The 24,138-nt window shown below is 41.7% G+C and overlaps 1 protein-coding gene across 1 annotated transcript in view; it reads left to right on the top strand.

Annotated features, from left to right (window-relative positions):
• LOC144510698 (netrin-3-like) overlaps positions 1-24,138 on the top strand; it is a 217,692-nt gene that overhangs the window by 86,225 nt on the left and 107,329 nt on the right. Inside the window, exon 3 of the mRNA XM_078240417.1 lies at positions 19,956-20,144. Within this exon, the coding sequence (XP_078096543.1) occupies positions 19,956-20,144 (189 nt within the window). The remainder of the gene's footprint in view (positions 1-19,955; positions 20,145-24,138) is intronic.

Below are 24,138 nucleotides of genomic sequence, written 5' to 3'. Positions count from 1 at the left end.
TTTTAGGGTAGAGGTTGAATCGGTTTTGGACTCCATATCTCATGATATAATTGCATAGGCGGTGATAAAGGAAGGTTCACTAGATTGGTCCCTGTGAGGGGAAGCTTTCTCTATCATGAGAGGATGTGTAAATATGGGCCAGAAGTTTCCTGGCCCGCCCACCACAGGGATCGGAACGGGTGAGGGGTAGAGCATGGAAAGATCCGTTGACCTTGGGTGGGATTTTACGGTTTCGGGATGAGCGAGGCCGTAAAATTCCTCCCATGGTCTAAATTCTATGTAGTTACATTGAAACAGGAAATAGGAGCAGTAGGCGATTCAGCCCTTTGAGCCTGCTCTGCCATTCAATATGCTCATGGCAGATCCTTTATCTCAATACCGTACTCCCGCACTCTCCACATACCCCTTGATACCTTTAGAATGTAGAAATCTATCTATTTCCTACTTAGAAATATTCAATGACTTAGCCTCCAAAATCTCTGAGGTAGAGAATTCTACAGGTTCACCACCATAAGTTAAGGAGTTTCTCCTAATTTCAGTCCTAAATGGCCTTTCCCATATCCTTAGACTGTGACCACTTGTTGTAGACCTCTCAGTCAGAAGAACAGCATGCCGGCGTCCAGTCTGTCCTTTCCTATCAGAACTTTATACGTTTCAATTAGATATCCTCTCATCCTTCGAAATTCCAGTGAATACAAGCCCATAGGACCCAATCTCTCCTCGTATGACAATCCTGCCATTCCAGGAATCAGTCTGGTGACCCCTCATTGCATTCCCTATATGGCAATACATCCTTTCTTAGAAAAGGAGACCAAAACTACACATAATACTCCAGTTTTGGTCTCACTAAGGCCCTGTACAGATGCAGTAGAACATCCTTGCTCCTTTACTGTGGTGTTCTTGCAATGAAGGCCAGCATACCATTTGTCTTCCTAACTGTATGCTTGCTTTAAGTGATCAGTGTACAAAGACATCCAGGTCCTTTTGTACATTTCCAAACTATCACCAATTAAATAATACTTAGCAAATTTTGTTTCTCCATCTGAAGTGGATAACTTCATATTTGTCCATGTTATATTGCATTTGCCATGTATTTGCCACTCACTCAACTTGTCTAAATCACCTTTGGTTCCCTCATCCAAATCATTGGTGTATATTGTCAATAGCTGGGGCTCAAGCACTGATCCCTGAGGGACCCCACTAGTCAGCATCTGCCACTTTGAAGAAGACCCATTTATTCATATTCCCCTGTCTGCTATCAAATTCTCAATCCATCCCAATATATTAGCCCCAATCCATGTGCCTTAATTTTGCACACTATCCTCTTATGTGGGACTTCATCAAAAGCTTTCTGAAAATCCAAATAGACTACATCCACTGGTTCATCTTATTTATTCTGATGGTTTAAAAGAATGAGAGGTGATCTTATTGAACATACAAGATTCTGAAGTGGTTTGACAGAGTCGCCACTGAGAGGTTGTTTCCTGTGGCTGTGGAATCTAAATCCCAGGTTGGGGGAAGGGGGCTGGTCTGGGCACTATCTCAGGGTGAGGGATTGCTTATTTAATACTGATAGGTGGAGATATTTATTTGTTTGAAGGGTTGTAAATCTTTGGAATTCACTACTCCTATGAATTGCGGATGCTCCATCATTGAGTATATTCAGAATTGGAATGCACAGGTTTTTGGTTTCTCAGGGAATCAAGAGAACTACAGTGTGGGAAGGAATATCATGTTGAAGCAGAAGCCATGATTACATTTAATGGTGGAGCAGACTCGAGGAGCCAAATGGTCTACTCCTCATCTTGCTTCTTAGGTTCTTCAACAGTAATACACTCACTTGCACACAGTAACACACTCACTGGCAGTAAACACTCCCACAGACAATAACACACTGATAGAGAATACCAATACCACAAAGAAACATACCCAAATAAAAGGTTCAGCATCAGCTTGGATAAAAAATGGCTTAGGAGAGAAAACAATGAGTCACGGTAGATGGTTATTTTTCAGACAGGAAGATAGTAGACAATGGTGTTTCCCAAGGCTCAGTGCTAGGAGCACTGTGTTTTTTGATCTACATAGATGACTTGAATATTAGAATACAGAGTAAAATTTCAAAATTTGCTGTTGATATCAAACTTGGAGGTGTGGTGCACAGTGAGTATGATTGATACCAATTGCCTGCAACAGGACATAGATAGATTAGCAGAATAAGCAAACAAGTGGCAGATGGAATTTAATACAAAGTTGAGAGCTGGTGCATTTTGGCAGAAGGAACAGGGAAATGCAATATGGCCTTTATGGCACAGTTTTAAAAAACCATACAGGGACAGAAGGACCTGGGAGTTCATGTATCTTTGAAGGTGGCACGACTTTTAGGGCTGTGAGCATCACTGTGGGCAAGGTCAGCATTTATTGCCCATTCCTAATTACCTGTTGAGAGAGTAATTAAGAAAGCATATGCGATCTTGAGCTTCAGGAATAGGGGTATTGAGTAGAAAAACAGGGAACGTATGCTGAACATATACAATGCTGTTTGGACCACACTAACGGATTGTGTCCAGTTCTGGTGTGAGGATGATTTTTTTTTTTACACAGCAAATGGTAAATGACCTGGAACCCATTGCTTATGAGGGCAATGGAAGCAGAAACAATCAATGATTTGAAATGGAAATTAAATGGAAATCTGAGGAAAATAAATTTGCATGTCTTTGAGAATAGAGCAAGACTGACTGGATTGCTCTACAGAGAGCTGGCGCGGACTCAATAGGCCAAATGGCCTCCTTATGTTCTGAATCACTCAGTTGCTGATTATCAGGCAGCAGCGATCTCTGATCGCCAGACAACACCAATTGTTGAATTACTGGGCAGCAGAGATGACTATCTCCACAGGCAGCAGTGATTGCTGGATCATTGGGTAGCTAAGATCGCTGGATCATCAAGCAAGCAACAACCATCACTGGATTACTGGGCAGCAGAGAGCAATGGTTCACCAGGCTGCTGCCATTGCTCGATCACCAAGCAGTTAGGCTTGCTGGATTACTGAGTAGGAATGATGCTGAATCACTGGCAGGAGTAGGAGTGCTGGAAGGTTGTGTTGGTTTGTCCCTCTTCCCACAATCCAAATCTTGTCACCTTGATCATGAGTGCACAACAGAGACTGAGACAGGGGCCTCGACTCTACTCTGTTGGACAAATTGGCCACCTCTTTTTATTTCTTCCTTGCCTGCCTCCGACTCTTTCTGGAAGCTTCTTCAGCTCTGACTGCAGCTGGGATTGTCTGTATTGTTGTGTGAGCTCCAATAACAGAAATCAGGAGTCGATTAGTTTTGTCAGTATGGGTTCTGGCCCCTGTGTAGTCTACAGCCCAAAGCTGGTGCAGCAAAGCTGGATTCCAAACACAACATCTGGATATAATTTCTGAACAATGACCTGGGCCTTGCACTCATTCCTTACTCCATGCGTGTCTGTGCTGTTGACCCAAACTGCACATGCTCAGTGTGTCACCGATGGAGTGTTTTCCCCAGTATGAGGAGCAGCAACATCTGTTGAACAGATTAGAATGAAGGCATTGAGTTTCAGCACAGCTCTCCTGATTGCCTTAAGGTCATGACGAGCTTGGGAAGCAATGATTGGCAGACAGAGTGACTCAGTTTCCTCGAAACAATCACTAATTTGGAGAGTTTGAGATTAAGCAATATATTAAGCAGTTTATTAAGGAATATATTGAGTAATATATTTGAAGAATGTATTGAGCAGTATGTTGAACAATATATAGAGCAGTATACTAAATAGTATATTGGGCAGGATATCGAGCAGTATATTGAGCAATTTATTGAGCAGTATATCAAGAAGTATATTGAGCTGTATAAAGAGCCATATATTCAACAATATAATGAGCAATATATTGAATGGTACATTGAACAGTATTTCAAGCTGCATATGGAGAGCATATGGGGCAATACATGGTTCAGTATATGGTGCAATATATGCAGCAGTAGATGGATCAGTGTGCAGTATATCGAACAGCACGTTCAGCATTAAACTAACAGCAAATTTTGAGAGATAGATTGAGCAATGTAATGAACAGCAGCTTGAGCAGTCTATCAAGTAGTATATTGAGCATTATAATAAGCCATATAGTGAGCAGTGTAGCATACTGAGCAGTAAATTGAGTGGTATATTGCACCATATGATGAGTAGTACAATGAGCAGTATATTGAGCCATATATCGCACAATATATTGAGCAGTGTGATGGCATCCAACTGTCTTGGGAGACAACAGACTGCACCTGGGGTGTATATCACTTCTGTTTGTTGTGGCTGCACAGGCTGATTCAACAGCCACAGATGAATTGCTTTGGCCTGAAGTTGCCTGATGTTTTTTCCTTCCAGCGGGCTCTCTTTCCCACCATCTGGTCATTTATTTTGTCCTCAGCTTTCTCCATGCCCTTCCTGACTGCTAGTCTGCAGGCACTCTGATCAGCAGTGAAGACTTTTCATACATCGATACAACTTGATGTCTTGCTTGGAGATATCCTTGTATCACAGACATGGATGATCTGTTGGTCTCATGCTGATTGCAAGCTCACCATAGCACACATCTTTGTGGATGTGGCCGCCCACTCAGATCACTTGACGCAGTCAATGTAGTTGCCACTGATTCTAGAGGGAAAACCATGCTGGGATTCCTTGCAAGCTGATGTGCTGTCTTGCCAGGAGAGTCCAATATTCATTTGAGGCAGCTGAGGTTGAAGCCATTCAGCCATTTTTCTTGCCTTGCATAAGTTATCCAAGCTTCACCACTGTAAAGGAGGGTGCTGAGAACACAAGCTTGGTACACACAGAGCATTCTATTTTCGATTAGATTACTGTTGGTCCATACTCATCTTCTCAACTTTGACACATGGTCTTGCCAGTCCTCGTGCTGATTTCAGTATCAAGAGACAGGTTACTGGTGATTGTTGATCCAACGTATGTGAAACTGTTGATGACCTCCAGAGTGAGGTTGTCAATGCTGATGAAGGTAGAGACTCTACGTCCTTCCCATAACTTTGGTCTTCCTGATGCAGATTATCCTTGCACGCCCAGGAGAACCAATGCTGTTGCAAGTGAACTTCAGTGTGGGATGCCAGCACAGCAAACAGCAACGCACAGACTAGCACATTACACATTTTGGTCTTGGCAAGTTGAACAGCTTGACATCAGCTATGGCATACAAATGGACAGCCTAATTTGAGTTGCCAAAACTGCACAATAGCAGCATGGAGAAAAATATGCCAAAGGAATACCAGGCTGCAGCGCTGCTTTACCCCATTGCTGATCTTGAAAGCTTCCAATGCTGCACCATTCTAACTGATGAAATTCTACATGTTCTCGTGCAGAGAAGAAATGATGCCCAGGATTGCAGGTGGGCAGCCTATTTTCACAGCAGTTTAAAGAGTCTGCTTCTGCTGATGAGGTTGAAGGCCTTGGCAAGGTCTATGAAGGTAGTGTAGAGTGGTCAACACTGTGCATGGCTCTTCTCCTGTGACTAAGTGAGAAAATCATGTCAACTATCGATCAGCCAGCTCTGAGACTCGGTAAATTTATGTTGACAGGGTCTGCAGTCTGGTCAGAGCAACACGAGAAAAGAACTTCCCCACAATACTTTGCAAGGAGAAGCCTTGATAATTGTTGAAGATACCGTGACCCCCATTCTTTTTGTGACTGCTTTTACATCATACATGTCTCGAGACAGTAATCTTTCCTTCCATCAGAGATGCAAAAGTTGCAGTAGTGCTGGTTTTCCACTCTAAGTTCACATATTGCTTACATGTTGCTCACTTTGAGTCAGCCTAGTTTTTGGTGGTTTCAGGTGAAAAGCCATGGTTCGATGGGGCTTTACCACTGACCAAGAGGTCACTCGTTGAGCTCTACTAAGGTGGGCTCACAGTCCAACTCCTCCGTGGCAGGAAAGACTGGAATGGCACTGAGAGTTTCTACAGTGACAATGGTCTCTATGTCGTAGAGTTTGAGACAGTGCTCCACCCACCTTTCCATCTGTTTTTGTCTTTGGGTTCAAGGGGGTTGATTTGGTTGCTGCTGGGCCAGTTGTTTCTTGATTCCTTCATAAATCCCTCTAGCATCCCTGGATTCAACAGCAGATTGTTTGCTGTTGTAGAGTTTCAGTCAGTGATGATTGGTACAGTGATGAGCAGTCTGTTGGAATTTGATTCTGGCAGCTCGGAGAGCATCTAGATTTTGTTTGCTAGGGATTTGCCTGTGCTTCATGAAGACTCTCCCCTTGGTTGCAGTAACTGGCACCATTTCAGGCCAATAAGATACATTTGAAGCAATAAGCTTCAAACCTCAGCATTCCTCTGATCTCTTTTCCCATATGCAGTGAGTGCAAGAGTTTTGCATGGTGTTATGCAGATGATCACACTTTGACACGGCACTCTGCTCTTGAGCTTTGTTGTCCACAAGAGCCTGATTAAGAATTGGGTCCTTTCTGGGTCAGTCGTATTGTAAGTGTTGATCTGAGGACAACCTTTCTTCTTAGAGTGTATAGTTTCCTTGGCTGAAGCCTAACCTTACTATGTATCAGGAAGTGGTCAGTGTCACCCAGCTGTGATAGCCAAGAATGATGGGGACATGGTTGAGGGTGGTACACCTGGTGATGATGGCCTCTAGCTAGTGCCACATGGTGTGATGTTGGATGTATCCAGGGTACCTTGTGGCAGAGCTTGGTTTAGAAGTAGCTGTTGATCACGCAGAGTCCATGATTAACAGCATAGCTCCAGTAACCTCGATCCATTTTTGTTCATCTTGCTGTTTCCCTACCACATTGGTCAAACTGTATACTCGGTACATACCATTGTGTTAAAGTCCCCTAGAAGGTACAGTCCTTTGGATCTGGGAATTCTGCTGATGGCAGCATCTAGTGCCTTATAGAATTGACCCTCATCATCTGGGGTGGAGTTGAGCGCTGGGACATTGGTACACATGAGGTTAACTGATCCCAAACTTGTTGACAAGCAAAGTGTAAGAAGTCTCTCTGAGTCTTCTGTGGGGGGAATTCAATCATTAACAGTATAGTCTTTTTTTACTCTGAAACCTATTCCATGTTCACATATTGCCTCTTGCATATTCCCCTGCCAGAACATGTAATGTTTTTCTTTAAAGGATCCACTTTGGGTGAGCCTAGTTTATTGCACTGCATTGAGACTTGTAAGTTCTTTGTTGATCATAACTGTTTTGTATGCATCATCAATCTTCAGATGTCAGGTAAGGCAAGGATGCATGAGCCTTACATTCCAGCTTGTGATGTAAAGGACGGATGTCTTCTTTGTTGAGCTTGTCTTGTCTGGTGCATAGATTAGCAACCCACCTGTTCAGCAATGACTCTCTAAGCTCCAAACACCCATTGAACATGCAGGCCGAGGCTGACTGGGGCTGCCCAGCTTTAGGGCGCAGTAACTATCCAATGGCATACAATGATCTCTCCCACAGCTGGTAATAACCCCTGGCAGTTGTGTTCTCTGCCAATCAGGCAAAAGCTTGTAACCGGTAACTGTTTCTTCCCATGTTATGACAACATTATCCACAAAGCTGGGGTCTTCTCCAGAACGTATGTCTGGGCAATCATTATGGAGACCCTGTTTTGCTCAGCATCAGGTCCCCTCTTCAGCATTGTGAGTATTGTCCAAAGGAAAGGATGAAAATTGTACCGTTTGGTACTAGCTCTGCTGAAGGAGTTGTTAGAAAGTTGTCTGATGGATGACAGATGAAACTGCCGATGGGATTCCATTTTTGATTTTCTGTCAGGGTTTACTCCCTTAGCCTTCTTCTCTCCTGAGACATCCACAAGGCAGTAAGTAGGGCTATTTACCCAAAGCATGGGGTCTCATTCATGGGCACAAAGACATAATCATGCTGGTGGACCTGTATGCCATGCACTGGGATGCAGGCCTCCTCCAAGTCCCCTGTAGTTTAGCCTGGGTCCGTGAGGGATCCAGTTTATGTATGCCACATGGGGAGGCACTTGCTGATAAAGAGGATATGTATTGGCAAGAAAGGCTTACACACTCAGTTCACTTTTTTCAATAGTTGTACTGCTAGCCAGCGATGAGGGCTGAAAGCAAAAGGTGACAAGCAGATTGGCCACTCTGCACCACCCACTATGCTAACAAGCTTGACGCATCAACCAGAAACACACTGAGCAATATATAAAGCACTATTTGGGCTGTTGTAATGTACACTACACTGAGCAGAATATGTAGCAGTACATTGAGCAGTATTTCAAGCATTATATCAAGTTGCATAGTAGCAGTGTATTGAGCAGTATATCGGTACATGAGCAGTAAATTGAGCTGTATATGAAGCAATTTATTATGCAGCATATTGAATGGTATATCCAGCTGTATATTGAACAGTATATTGAGAAGTACATTGGGCAAGTACATTGGGCAGTATATTGATCATTATATTAAGCTGTATATTTAAGAGTGGATTGAGCAACAAATTGGGCAGTATGTCAAACAATATATTGAACTGTATATTTTTGGCAGTGTATTGAGCAATGTATCGATTAGTAAATTGAGCCTCATATAAAACAATTTATTGAGCAACACATTGATCAATATATTGAACAATACTGAACAGTATATTAATCAGTGTATTGATCAGTGTATTGAGCAATGTATTGAGCAGTTCATTGAGCAGTGTATTGAACTGTATATTGAACAGTATATCGGGCAGTATATTAAGCAGTGTATTGATCAATATATTGGGCAGTATATTGAGCATGTATTGGGCAGTATATTGAACAGCATATTGATCAGTATATTGATCAGTATATTGAAGAGTATATTGAACAGAACAGTGAACAGTATATTGATCAGTGTATTGGGCAGTATATTAAGCAGTGTATTGATCAATATATTGGGCAGTATATTGAGCATGTATTGGACAGTATATTGAACAGTATATTGATCAGTATATTGAACAGTATATTGGGCAGTATATTGAACAGTGTATTGGGCAGTATATTGAACAGTGTATTGGGCAGTATATTGGACAGTATATTGATCAGTGTATTGGGCAGTATATTGAACAGTGTATTGAACAGTATATTGAACAGTATATTGAGCAGTATATTGAGCAGTATCTTGAACAGTATATTGAACAGTGTATTGATCAGTATATTGAACCGTGTATTGGGCAGTATATTGAACAGTGTATTGGGCAGTATATTGAACAGTGTATTGGGCAGTATATTGGACAGTATATTGATCAGTGTATTGGGCAGTATATTGAACAGTGTATTGAACAGTATATTGAACAGTATATTGAGCAGTATATTGAGCAGTATCTTGAACAGTATATTGAACAGTATATTGATCAGTATATTGAACCGTGTATTGGGCAGTATATTGAACAGTGTATTGGGCAGTATATTGAACCATGTATTGGGCAGTATATTGAACAGTGTATTGGGCAGTATATTGATCAGTATATTGAACAGTACATTGAACAGTATATTTAACAGTATATTGAACAGTATATTGGGCAGTATATTGAACAGTATATTGCACAGTGCATTGGGCAGTGTATTGAACAGTGTATTGAACAGTATATTGAACAGTATATTGGGCAGTGTATTGAACAGTGTATTGAACAGTATACTGCGCAGTGTATGAATCAGTATATTGAACAGTATATTGAACAGTCTATTGAACAGTATATTGAACAGCATATTGGGCAGTATATTGAACAGTGTATTGGGCAGTATATTGAACAGTATATTGGGCAGTATATTGAACAGTGTATTGGGCAGTATATTGATCAGTATATTGGGCAGTATATTGATCAGTATATTGAACAGTAAATTGGGGAGTATATTGATCAGTATATTGGGTAGTTTATTGATCAGGATATTGAACAGTGTATTCAACAGTGTACTGAACGGTGGACTGGGCAGTATATTGAACAGTATATTGAACAGTGTATTGGGCAGTATATTGATCAGTACATTGAACAGTATATTGAACAGTGTATTGGGCAGTATATTGATCAGTATATTGAACAGTATATTCATCAGTATATTGATCAGTATATTGATCAGTATATTGAACAGTATATTGAACAGTATATTCATCAGTATATTGATCAGCATATTGATCAGTATATTGATCAGTATATTGAACAGTATATTGAACAGTATATTCATCAGTATATTGATCAGTATATTGAACAGCATATTGAACAGTATATTGAACAGTGTATTGGGCAGTGTATTGAACAGTATATTGAACAGTGTATTGAACAGTGTATTGGGCAGTGTATGGATCAGTATATTGATCAGTATATTGATCAGTATATTGAACAGTGTATTGAACAGTATATTGGGCAGTATTTTGATCAGTATATTCAACAGTATATTGAACAGTATATAGAACAGTGTACCGGGCAGTATCTTGATCAGTATATTGAACAGTATATTGATCAGTGTATTGAACAGTGTATTGGGCAGTATATCGATCAGTATATTGAACAGTATATTGAACAGTGTATTGAACAGTATATTGAACAGTGAATTGGGCAGTATATTGAACAGTGTATTGAACAGTGTTTTGGGCAGTATATTGATCAGTATATTGAACAGTATATTGAACAGTGTATTGGGCAGTATATTGATCAGTATATTGAACAGTGTATTGGGCAGTATATTGAACAGTATATTGAACAGTGTATTCATCAGTATATTGATCAGTATATTCAACAGTATATTGAACAGTATATAGAACAGTGTACCGGGCAGTATATTGATCAGTATATTGAACAGTATATTGATCAGTGTATTGAACAGTGTACCGGGCAGTATATTGATCAGTATATTGAACAGTATATTGATCAGTGTATTGAACAGTGTATTGGGCAGTATATCGATCAGTATATTGAACAGTATATTGAACAGTATATTGAACAGTGTATTGAACAGTATATTGAACAGTATATTGAACAGTGAATTGGGCAGTATATTGAACAGTGTATTGAACAGTGTATTGAACAGTGTATTGGGCAGTATATTGATCAGTATATTGAACAGTATATTGAACAGTGTATTGGGCAGTATATTGATCAGTATATTGAACAGTGTATTGGGCAGTATATTGAGCAGTATCTTGAACAGTATATTGAACAGTGTATTGATCAGTATATTGAACAGTATATTTATCAGTATATTGAACAGTATATTGGGCAGTATATTGATCAGTATATTGAACAGTGTATTGAACAGTATATTGAACAGTATATTGAACAGTGTATTGGGCAGTATATTGATCAGTATATTGATCAGTATATTGAGCAGTATATTGATCAGTGTATTGGGCAGTATATTGAACAGTATATTGATCAGTATATTGAGCAGTATATTGATCAGTGTATTGGGCAGTATATTGAACAGTGTATTGGGCAGTATATTGATCAGTGTATTGGGCAGTATATTGAACAGTATATTGATCAATATATTGATCAGTGTATTGGGCAGTATATTGAACAGTGTATTTAACAGTATATTGAACAGTATTTTGATCAGTATATTGATCAGTATATTGGGCAGTATATTGATCAGTGTATTGGGCAGTATATTGAACAGTGTATTGGGCAGTATACTGAGCAGTATATTGAACAGTGTTTTGATCAGTATATTGAGCAGTATATTGATCAGTGTATTGGGCAGTATATTGAACGTATATTGATCAGTATATTGAGCAGTATATCGATCAGTGTATTGGGCAGTATATTGAACAGTGTATTGGGCAGTATATTGATCAGTGTATTGGGCAGTATATTGAACAGTATATTGAACGGTATATTGAACAGTATTTTGATCAGTATATTGAGCAGTATATTGATCAGTGTATTGGGCAGTATATTGAACAGTGTATTGGGCAGTATATTGATCAGTGTATTGGGCAGTATATTGAACAGTATATTGAACAGTATTTTGATCAGTATATTGAGCAGTATATTGATCAGTGAATTGGGCAGTATATTGAACAGTGTATTGGGCAGTATATTGATCAGTGTATTGGGCAGTACATTGAACAGTATATTGAACAGTATTTTGATCAGTATATTGAGCAGTATATTGATCAGTGTATTGGGCAGTATATTGAACAGTATATTGATCAGTATATTGATCAGTGTATTGGGCAGTATATTGAACAGTGTATTTAACAGTATATTGAACAGTATTTTGATCAGTATATTGATCAGTATATTGAACAGTATATTGAACAGTATATTGAACAGAATATTGGGCAGTGTATTGGGCAGTATATTGAACAGTGTATTGGGCAGTACATTGAACAGTATATTGAACAGTGTATTGGGCAGTATATTGAACAGTATGTTGATCAGTGTATTGGGCAGCGTATTGGGTGGTACATTGAACAGTGTATTGGGTAGCATATTTGGTAGTATATTGAACAGTATATTGAACAGTTTATTGAACACTGTATTGAGCAGTGTATTGGGCAGTATATTGAACAAGATATTGAACAGTATATTGATCTGTGTATTGAATTTATATTGAACAGTGTATTGAACAGTGTATTGAACAGTGTATTGAACAGTGTATTGAACAGTGTATTGAATAGTATATTGAACAGTGTATTGAACAGTGTATTGAACAGTGTATTGAACAGTGTATTGAACAGTGTATTGACCAGTATATTGAGCAGTATATTGATCAGTATATTGAACAGTATATTGAACAGTATATTGAACAGTATATTTATCAGTATATTGAACAGTGTATTGACCAGTATATTGAACAGTATATTGACCAGTATATTGAACAGTATATTGACAAGTATATTGAACAGTATATTGAAAAGTATATTGAACAGTGTATTGAACAGTATATTTATCAGTATATTGAACAGTATATTTATCAGTATATTGAACAGTGTATTGGGCAGTATATTGAACAATGTATTGGGCAGTATATTGAACAGTGTATTGAACCGTATATTGAACCGTGTATTGAACAGTGTATTGAACAGTGTATTGAACAGTGTATTGAACCGTATATTGAACCGTGTATTGAATAGTATATTGAACAGTGTATTGAACAGTGTATTGAACAGTGTATTGATCAGTGTATTGACCAGTATATTGAGCAGTATATTGATCAGTATATTGAACAGTATATTGAACAGTATATTTATCAGTATATTGAACAGTGTATTGACCAGTATATTGATCACTATATTGAACAGTATATTGAACAGTATATTGAAAAGTATACTGAACAGTATATTGAAAAGTATATTGAACAGTGTATTGAACAGTATATTTATCAGTATATTGAACAGTATATTTATCAGTATATTGAACAGTATATTTATCAGTATATTGAACAGTGTATTGGGCAGTATATTGAACAATGTATTGGGCAGTATATTGAACAGTGTATTGAACCGTATATTGAACCGTGTATTGAACCGTGTATTGAACCGTGTATTGAACCGTGTATTGAACCGTGTATTGAACAGTGTATTGAACAGTGTATTGAACAGTGTATTGAACAGTGTATTGAACAGTGTATTGAACAGTATATTGGGCAGCATATTGATAGTATATTGATCAGAAAGTGAGCACAATATTGAGCAGTCTATTGAACAGAAAATTGTGCAACATATTGATGCATACATTGAGGAGGATATTCAGCGATATATTGAGCCTGTATCAATCCACAAACCACATATTGCGCAGTAAATAGAGCGGTTTAACGTGCAGTATTTTGACAAGTATGTAGAACAGTATATGGAGCATTATATTGAGCAGTCCATTGAAGGCTGTATTGAGGAGTATATTGAACAGTATAGTGAACAGTATAGTGAACAGTATAGTGAGCAGTATAATCAGCAGCTTATTGAGCAATATATCAATAAGTATATCGAGCAATATACTGAACAGTATATCGAGTAATATATTAAGCTGTATATTAGGCCGTGTATTGAGTAGCATATCGAACAGTATATTTGAGCAGTCTATCAATCATTATATCCAATCGTGAATGGTGAAATATATTGAGCTCTATTAGTATATCATGCTATATTGAGCAGTCTTTCACACAGGGCCCAATTTTACCAAATGGCGGTAAAGCTGGGCGTCGGGCCTATGCCGTGATCCGCACCCGATTCCTAGCGGATCGTGCCTTTACCAACGGCCAATTCGGGCGCCGTTCCGGTGCGCGCCCAAATCGGCCGGCGCGACGATTTAAATGCATTTGCATGCATTTAAATCGATTTAATGAAGCGCACGCCGAACTTTACCATCAATTCCCCCTTTTCCAGCGTTCGGCCCAATTTGCGTCCGCGCCTTTACCAACCTGATAAATAAAAGTCCAACTTGTACTTTTATTCGGCAGGGGAATCGTTGAGGCCCACCCTTCGTGGACATCCCCTCTAACCACCCCGGCAGACCCTCCCCCCACCGGGATTGGACCCCTCTGGGAGACAGCCCCCGCCCCCTCCCCTCCGGGATCGGACCCCTCTGGGAGGTAGCCCCCCCTGGGATCGGACCCCTCTGGGAGGCTGCCCCCCCCGGCAGAGCACACCCCTAAACTAACGCGATCGTGGCCTCCCTCCACCATCCTTCCCGCTCACCTTCAGTCCTTCGACAGCCTGCAACATGTTCCTGGACACTGACTTTGAGCCGCGGCTGAAGGGACCGGGATTCACACAGGTCCGCTGGCGTCTGCCGGAGGAGGGGGGGCGGGCCCAGTTGGAACTCTGGTGGGTAGGAGGGGGGGGGGGGGCGGGGGATGAGGAGAGGGGGCGGGCTCACGTCGCCCTCTTGGGGGGGTGGGAGGGGAGGGGGTGTGGCTTATCATCCACGGGGGGGGGGAAGGGGGTGTAACAGATCATCCCCTGGGGGTGGGAGGGGAGGGGGTGTGACAGGTCATCCCTGGGGGGGGGGAGGGAGGTGGGGAGAGAGGGGGTGTGACGTATCACACCCTGGGGGGGAGGAGGAGAGAGGTGTGGCGGATCATCCCCTGGGCGGGGGGGTGGGGGGGGGGCGGAGAGGGGGTGTGACATATCACACCCTGGGGGGGTGGGAGGAGAGGGGGTGTGACGGATCATCCCCAGGGGGGAGGAGAGGGGGTGTGACGGATCATCCCCAGGGGGAGGAGAGGGGGGTGTGACGGATCATCCCCGGGGGGAGGAGAGGGGGGTGTGACGGATCATCCCCTGGGGGGGAGGGGGTGTGATGGATCATCCCCTGGGGGGAGGAGAAGGGGTGTGACGGATCATTCACTGGTACACTACCAGCCACAGCCACCTCTCCCACTCTCTCGCACCTGCAGGGAAGAGTAATCTGTGGCTGGTAGTGAACCAGTGATGGTGCCAGGAGGGATCAGCCACAGACAGGCAGCGGAACCCCTCTGACCAGAGGATGAGATGTCACACCCCCACTCCACACACACACCCCCCCCCCCCCCCCCGGGGATGATCCATCACACGCCCCCCCCCCCCCCCCCCCCCCCCCCAGGGAATGATAAGTCACACCCCCACTCCCCCCCCCCCCCCCCCCCAGGGGATGATAAGTCACACCCCCCCCCCCCCGCCGCCCAACCAGAGGATGAACGGCAGAGAGGCTCTCTCCGCTCTCTGCTTTTTGTTTTGCGCCCGGACGCGTTCTGTCAGATTCTTTCCGAACTGCGCATGTGCAGTTCGGCGCTCCGACAGATGCAAATGCACTAGGCCCTGCCCACTAGACCTGCGTCGAAAAAAGGCGTATGGGGGCGCTGGAGCGTGGCTACCGGGCGCGGGTCTGATTTACGGCAGCACCCGGCACTAAGTCCCGATTTGGTAAAATCGGCCCCACAGTATATTAAGCAGTACATTTAACATTATAGCAAGCAAAATATGGAGAACCATGTGAATGAAGTAGAAATGGTTGAGAGCTTTCAGTATTTAGGTGTCCAGATCACCAACAACCTGTCCTTGTTCCCCCCATGCCCTCACCATAGTTAAGAAATCCCACAAATGCCTCTACTTTCTCAGAAGATTAAGCAAATTTGGTGTGTCCACTACAACTCTCACCAACTTTTACAGATGCACCATAGAAAACATTATTTCTGGTATATCACAGCTTGGTATGGCTCCTGCTCTGCCCAAGACTGGAAGAAACTACAAAGGGTTATGAAAGAAGCCCAGTCCATCACTCAAACCAAACTCCCACCTATTGACTCTGTCTACACTTCCCGCTGCCTTGGCAAAGCAGCCAGCATAATTAAAGACCCCACGCACCCCGAACATACTTGCTTTCACCTTCCTCTGCTGTGAAAAAGATACAAAACTCTGAGGACACGAACCAACCGACTCAAGAACAGCTTCTTTCCTGCTGCCATCAGACTTTTGAATGGACCTGCCTTGCCTTAAGTTGATCTTTCTCTCCACCCTAGCTATGACTGTAACACTACATTCTGCACTCTCTCATTTCCTTCTCTATGAATGGTATGATTTGTCTGTACAGAGCGTAAGAAACAATTTTTTTCAGTGTATACCAATACATGTGACAATAATAAATCAAATCATATTCAATAGTTTATTCAGCTGTTTATTGAACTGTATGTTGAGCTGTACATTTGGAAATATATAAAGCAGTCTATCAAACAATATAATAAATTGTATATTAAGTACCATATGAGCAGTATGTTGAGCAGTATATGGAACATTATATAGAATAATATATTGATCAATATATTGAGCAGTTTTTAAAATTTGTTCATTCACAGCATGTGAGTGTCGCGGCTGAAGTGATCAATTTTGATAGGAACAATGGAAAAAGGCAAAATAAAAAAAGGGATACAATGTAAAAGGGGTGCAGTAGTCGAGGAACCTGGGGTATATATGCACAAGTCATTGTAGGTGAGAGAGTTGTTAATAAAGCATTACCAGACCCTGGGCTTTATAAATAGCAAGGAAGTTCTGACCACCTTTATAAAATACTGGTTCAGCCTCAACTTTGTGTCCAGTTCTGGGCATTATACTTTAAGAAGGGTGCAAAGGCATTTGAGAGGCTGCAGGAAAGATTCACATGAATAATTCCAGGGAACTTCAGTTGCATAGATAGATTGGACAAATTTGAGCTTTTCTCCCAGGAGAAGAGAAGTTGTGAAGAGATTCATTAAAGGTGTTCAAAACCATGAAGGGTGCAGACAGAGTAGATAGAAAGAAATTGTTCCCATTGGTGAACGGATTGAGAACCAGAGGTCATCACTTTAAGGTGATTGGGAAAAGAAGCAGTGGCGACATGAGGAATAACCTTTTGATGCAGCAAGTGGTTAGAAACTGGAATGCACTACCTCAGAGTGTGGTGGAAGTAGATTCAATCGTGGCTTTCAAAAGGGAATAGTATCTGAAGAGAAAAAATGCCAGGCTACAAGGAAAAGTCAAGGGAGAGGGACAATTGCTCTTTCAGAGAGCCAGCACAGGCACAACAAGCTGAATGAACTTTTTCTGTGCGGTAACCATGTTGATTGTGTGAATTCTATCACATCTTTCATTACCTCAGAATGTCTCAAAGCGATAACAGTCAACAAAGTACTTTTGAAATGTAGCCTTTGTTGTAATGTAGGAAACACAGCAGATAATTTCATACAGCTAGGTCCCCAAGCTGATATCAACTAAATTATCTGTTTTTAAGAGATGGTGGTTGAGGGATAAATATTGACTCAGACATCAGAGCTAACAACCTTAACTTGACTGCAAAATAATGAAAAATTATCTTTTATGTCTAGCTGAGAGCACAGAGCTTCTGTTTAACATCTAATTTGAATGACATCACCTCCAACATTGCAGCAGTCCCTCAGTACTGCCTGTTCTACAGTGTAAAACTCTCTAAGTATTACCCCTCTGACTGTGGAGTGCTCCCTCAGCACAATCTCTTTCACATGTGATGATCCCTGCACAGACAGGTAACTTTTAAAAAAGATATTTGAATTCCAATGACCGACTGAAAATATCACACAATAAGATTTAAAGTTTTAAGACTTTTGCTGTATTAAACAAACTAAAAGCCACATTGTGTAAGCACTAAGATAAAAGCAAAGTGGTGTGGATGCTGGAAATCTGAAACAAAAACAGAAAATGATGGAAAAGCTCAGCAGGTCTGGCAAATCCGTGGGGAAAGAAACAGAGTTAACATTTCAATTCTGTATGACTCTATTTTATCGTGTAAACACTATTCAGTAGGCAACTTATATTGTAAATTGCAGAAAAAGATTCCCCCATTTAACTTTTAAAACAACCAAAATTGTTCCCCATGATTATACTTTGTTCCTTATGTGGAATTCATTCTCCAGGAACCAGTCCAAAGTTATTCTTAGCTCCCGCTGGCGTGCTTCCTTTTTCACTTTTCCAGCCAGATGATGTCTACTCCCTGAATCACAGAATCCCTACAGTGCAGAAGGAACCTTGTGGCCCATTGAGCCTGCACTGACAACAATCTCACCCAGGTACAATCCCCATAACCCCAAGCATTTTACCCACTAATCTCCCTGACACCAAGATGCAATGTAGCATGGCCAATCAACCTAACCCGCACATCTTTGCTTTTATCTGGAATTTGGAATGTGGAAGGAAACTGGAGCGCCCGGAGGAAACCCACTCAGACACGGGGAGAACATGCAAACACCACACAGACAGTTGCCCGAGGCCAGATTTGAACCCGGGCCCCTGGCGCTATGAGGCAGCAGTGCTAACCACTGTGCTACCCTGAGCTCACTTACACGAAGGGTTACTCTGGAGATTCCTCCTTCTAACCAAAGCTTAGTCAATTGTCCAACTTTGTTTAAATTCTCACAAATTTGGTCTCTTCAATTCGAGCATGAGCTCCCACCGCTTCCTATGGCCTGTTCCCTTTCAAGGCCCATTTCCACATAATGTAATTCATATGGGCTTGTATCGAGGCAAAAATGCTAATTAACTATCTTCTAAACTCTGAACTTCATTTCATCTTGGAATTAAATATACAGTAAAAGTATAACCATTTATAAAGCTAAGCATTCCTAACACCTTCCAATGCATTTTGGAGACCCACATTCATCGCAAATGTCCATGACATTATCTTGCACCTTCTTCCCAGTAAGACCATGTGGGCCTCCCATAGCAACTAAGCCATCCAGGTTTGTTGTCGAGCAGGATTTAGAGCAGGTCACATGACCTCTGTCACTGCTCTATTTCACCTTAAATTAACAGAGTCCCAAAATAAAACAAACTTATACATAACATATTTGTCACACATAGGACAGCACTCCCTCAGTACTACCTCCCTGAGAGTGTCGCACTCCCTCTGACATTTCAGTATTCCCTCAATATTGCTGCTCAGTCAATTCAACGCTCTTTCAGTACTGCCTGTCTGACAATGCAATATTACCTGTCCGCCAGTATAATGCACCTTCAGTACTGCCCCTCCAACTGTGCAGCACACCCTCAATCCTGTCCATTCATCAGTGCAACACTTCTTCAGTATAGGCCTGCCAATATTGCAGTGTTCTTTTTTATTAAGATTTGCCCTGACCAATATTTATCCTCCAACTAATACCATCTGAAACAGATTACCTTCCCATTGCTTTTTGTGGGATCTTGCTCTGTGTAAATTGGCTGCCATGTTTCCCTACGTTACAATAGTGACTAAACTCCAATGTACTTCATTGGCTGTGAAACACTTTGATATTCTGAGGATGTGAAAGGTACTATATAAATTTGAGTTCATCCTTTTTCTATAGTTAGACATTAGGAGTAATTTTGGGTGACATCAGATCACCGCATATTCTACACCTGTCTTGATATGTATTGCCGGATGCTACAAGATTGATCAAAGTCCAAATCACTTCCACGTGTCTCAAAGTGATTTTGACACAAGCCTTATTCTTTCTTCTTTAGCTTGTAGCTGCAACCTGCACGCCCGGAGATGTCGATTCAACATGGAGCTGTACAAACTTTCTGGCCGAAAGAGTGGAGGTGTTTGCCTAAATTGTCGGCACAACACTGCAGGTCGACATTGCCATTACTGTAAGGAAGGATTCTACCGAGACCTCACCAAAGTCATTACTCACCGAAAGGCATGCAGAGGTATGTAAGGACTTTCTATCCAACCAAAGGACTATGTCCAGGTTGCAATCATATGGGCATGCACGCGCATACATATGTGAGTGGACACAAGTGGACTCAGAGGCACAGGGATTGATAGACACTGATGGACAGATGGGTGGCACAGTGGCTAGCACTGCTGCCTCACAGCGCCAGGGACCTGGGTTCGATTTCTGGCTTGGGTCACTGTCTGTGTGGAGTTTGCATATTCTCCCCGTGTCTGCGTGGATTTCCTCCGGGTGCTCGGTTTCCTCCCACAGTCCAAAGATGTGCGGGCTAGGTAGATTGGTTATGCTAAATTGCCCCTTGGGAATCATTAATAGCTTTATTTTTACCAAATCAAACCCACTTAAGGGAACAAACGATTAGTAATTAATAAATATCAAAAACTCTCTCACATAGATCCTTTCACAATGTCAATCAAAATGGACTGGCTCAAGTCAGGTTGTCTAAAACCATGGGAAAATGTGATTTACACTCCTTTCCTTTATATCATTGAGCAGGACATGACCAGCTCACCCAATCCAGGGGGGACTACCTAGGGTAAATGCATAGGGTTACGGGGATGGGGCCTGGGTGGGATTGTGGTCGGTGCAGACCTGATGGGCCAAATGGCATCCTTCTGCACTGTGGGATTCTATGATTCTGTGACACATAGGCAGACAGACAAACACAGACGGGATTTGTTTGGCATAAACTTTCACTCTGAAAGGTATATTAATACAAATTGGTAGATGCGTATGCATGTAAGGGAATGGACAAACAGATAGTGTGGAATTTTTCAATCCTGGTTTTGCAGTTTTAAGAAATCACACAGATAGGACTGTAAAAGTCCTATAATGCTCAGGCTTGGTTTCTGGGCAAAGCTCTCTAATAAGCAGGTAAGAATGCTCAAAGAATTGGGGACCATGCCTCACCGCTGATTAAAATGTCAGGGTGCTAGTGACATTCCACAGTGTGTCTCATTGCTTCTTTCGTGCTGGGTGCAATGAGACTGGAAGAAACCGTTTTGTGGCATTATGGATCACTATTTTCAAAGTCACTCAGGGAAAGGGACTATGTCATTTGAAGTTTTAAGTCCATTATCAGCCTCCGGGCTGGAAATAAACTCTAAATCATGTAAAAAAAAGGAGTTAGTATTGGTCCCCACTCCCCTTCTAACAAGCTCATATTATAACATTGGGTTGAAATCCCTACGTTTATGACTATAATTAATTCTCACCTTTAGACTGAAGCCATATAACCTGGTCCAAATTATGTTAATCATTATACAAGCCAATCTCAGCACAACAGGAACACAGTACTGTGCTAACTGGAGTGCAATTAATTCCTACTTGTTAGTCATTGCAGGTAAAATTAGACACAAAGGTTAACAAAAAATAAAAAGTTTACTCCGAGTTTATTGTTTAATAATCTAAACCATCATAATTTAGCATATTAAAATAGATGAGTTTTATTCATTACAATATCAGAATGAAACTCAATTAGCCAGGTTAAGTTTACAGTTTTTATATTTAATATGCCATTGTTGCCCTGAACATTTCCATTAAACAAACACACCTCTTCCAGTGTATTCTTGAGTGAGACCTGTTATTTTTGACACATGTAACAAATCATTATTTCCTATTTGTACTTGCTGCCTAAGCCTGATTTAATAAATCTTGCTCCTGTTATCTGTGCCAAGTTACTTGACTTTCAGATATATGCTAGTAACTGACAGTGCAATGTCATAGAATCATAGAATCCCTACAGTGCAGAAGGAGTTTGGCCCATCGAGTCTGCACCGACCACAATCCCACCCAGGCCCAATTCCTGCAACCCCACATATTTACCCTGCTAATCCTCCTGACACTAGGGTCAATTTAGCATGACCAATCAACCTAACCCACACATCTTTGGGCTGTGGGAGGAAACCGGAGCACCCGGAGGAAATGCACACAGACACGGGGGAGAACGTGCAAACTCCACACAGACAGTGACCTGAGGCTGGTATTGGACCCGGGTCCTTTACCCTTGGTAAATATTACATACCTTCATCACTGAATATTTCTCAATCTTGTAGCTTTTAATTTCAGTACTCTCTTTTGAAGTATTATTTGATTTCCTTGTAGCCGTCATTTCACAAAAGCTCCCAATCACCTCTTGGAAGCATTCTGAAAAATGCCCTTGGGAATCATTAATAGCTTTATTTTTACTAAATCAAACCCACTTAAGGTAACGAACGATTAGTAATTAATAAATATCAAAAACTCTCTCACATAGATCCTTTCACAACGTCAATCAAAATGGACTGGCTCAAGTCAGGTTGTCTAAAACCATGGGAAAATGTGATTTACACTCCTTTCCTTTATATCATTGAGCAGGACATGACCAGCTCACCCAGTCCAGCAATCGTAAGCAATGTTCAATTCACTTTGAAGTGTGATGTGTTATCGGGATGCTCAAACCGTAGGTCGGATTTTCCACCCGTTCCCGCCGGCAGGATCTTTCAGTCCAGCCGACTGCAGTGCCCTGCTATGGGTTCCCCGGTGGTGGAGCGTATAAACAACAGGAAACCCCATTGACGGTGGCAGGACCAGAAAATCCCACTGCCAGTCAATCCCGTGCCGTCTCTATCTCTGCAAAATATGCCGCTGGGAGGGATGGAAAAGCCTACTCTGTGGCTATGATTTTCTGGCCTTGCCATGATGGGATTCACCATGAGGGATGCAGCAGACCAGCCAAAAGTCGCTTGGCAGGACCAGAAGATCCAGCAATGGGCGGGGCTGGAAAATCCCAGCCAGTAACTGAGCACAGACCAGTCCTGACAGGGAACCTCTGATCGTACCAGGATATGTCTGAGTATCAGTTTTGCAAAATTCAAAGTAAACTTTTAGTTTTACATAACTTCTTATATGAACTGGAATGCTGAGTTTTTCTGCTGCACAAATGTAGCATATACACAGAATAAAAAATGAAATGGATCTCAGAATTATACATTTCCTGGACTGCACTGCATTTCCAATGAACAACACCACCAAGTGAACTTCCAATTAGATTCCAGCCTATAGCTCACTCCCAGATATGTTATTCTACAAGTAAACCCATAAACCCTGCACCCCTCAATTAGATTCTAGCTGTAACACACTCCCAGACATCAGTTATTCTATCTATAAACTCCATCCCCCTGAACCTCTTGCTTAGATTCCAGCCCATAATTAACCCCCAAGATATTCTATACATACACTCCTTCAAATCCCTTTATTAAATTCAAGCACTTAATTCACTGCTGGGTGTCTGCTATATGCAAACCCCCTGAACCCCTTGATTAGATTCCAGCCTGTAACTCATTCCTAGCTAGCCAGTCACTATGTACCCAGTGCTGCTACTCGGCAGATGGATGTGCTGAAATTAATAACACTGGGGTTCCTGTAACAGCCGTTAATCTGATTGCAGGGTGGGAGATGACTGTGAAGCTGCACTCTGCAGTTCCCATCTTCACACCAGCTGCACCAGTATATATTTGCCAGTACGTGCTGGGGTTTTGCAGTTCTCTACCTGGATCCTGTATTGTCCTGAAGTAAAATAGATTGGCTCAAGGGTTTAGAAAAATTTGGAAAACTTGGAAGCAATTTTGAGACTTGCGAGCTAGTATGTGCGAAGTGCAGGATATCTGTTGAATCTAAATGGCATTGGGCTATAGGTGTGCACAGCTGGAGATCAGAAACTGAGAGGAAAAGTGTTTAGAAAAGGTGTCCTGCATCATTACTTGATCACTCATTCCTGACAATTTATTGCTGGGGTCAGGATACTCTTCAGATTCTTTTTCTCTCTCTCACTTGCACACACACATTCTCTCTCTCTCTTTCTCTTTCTTCTTGCTATCCTTCTATCTCCGTGCTTATTTCTTCCATGAGTGATTTTTTCATTGTTTCTGCTTGTGTTTTACTGGGGAGGTTTTTCAGCTGCTACTCACCTGATTCTTACATCCCTGAAT

Source organism: Mustelus asterias, chromosome 23, assembly GCF_964213995.1.
Source record: "Mustelus asterias chromosome 23, sMusAst1.hap1.1, whole genome shotgun sequence".
Classification (NCBI taxonomy): Eukaryota; Metazoa; Chordata; class Chondrichthyes; order Carcharhiniformes; family Triakidae; genus Mustelus; species Mustelus asterias.
The sequence above is the reverse complement of the archived record's forward strand: the minus strand, read 5'-3'. Positions and strand labels throughout refer to the sequence as shown.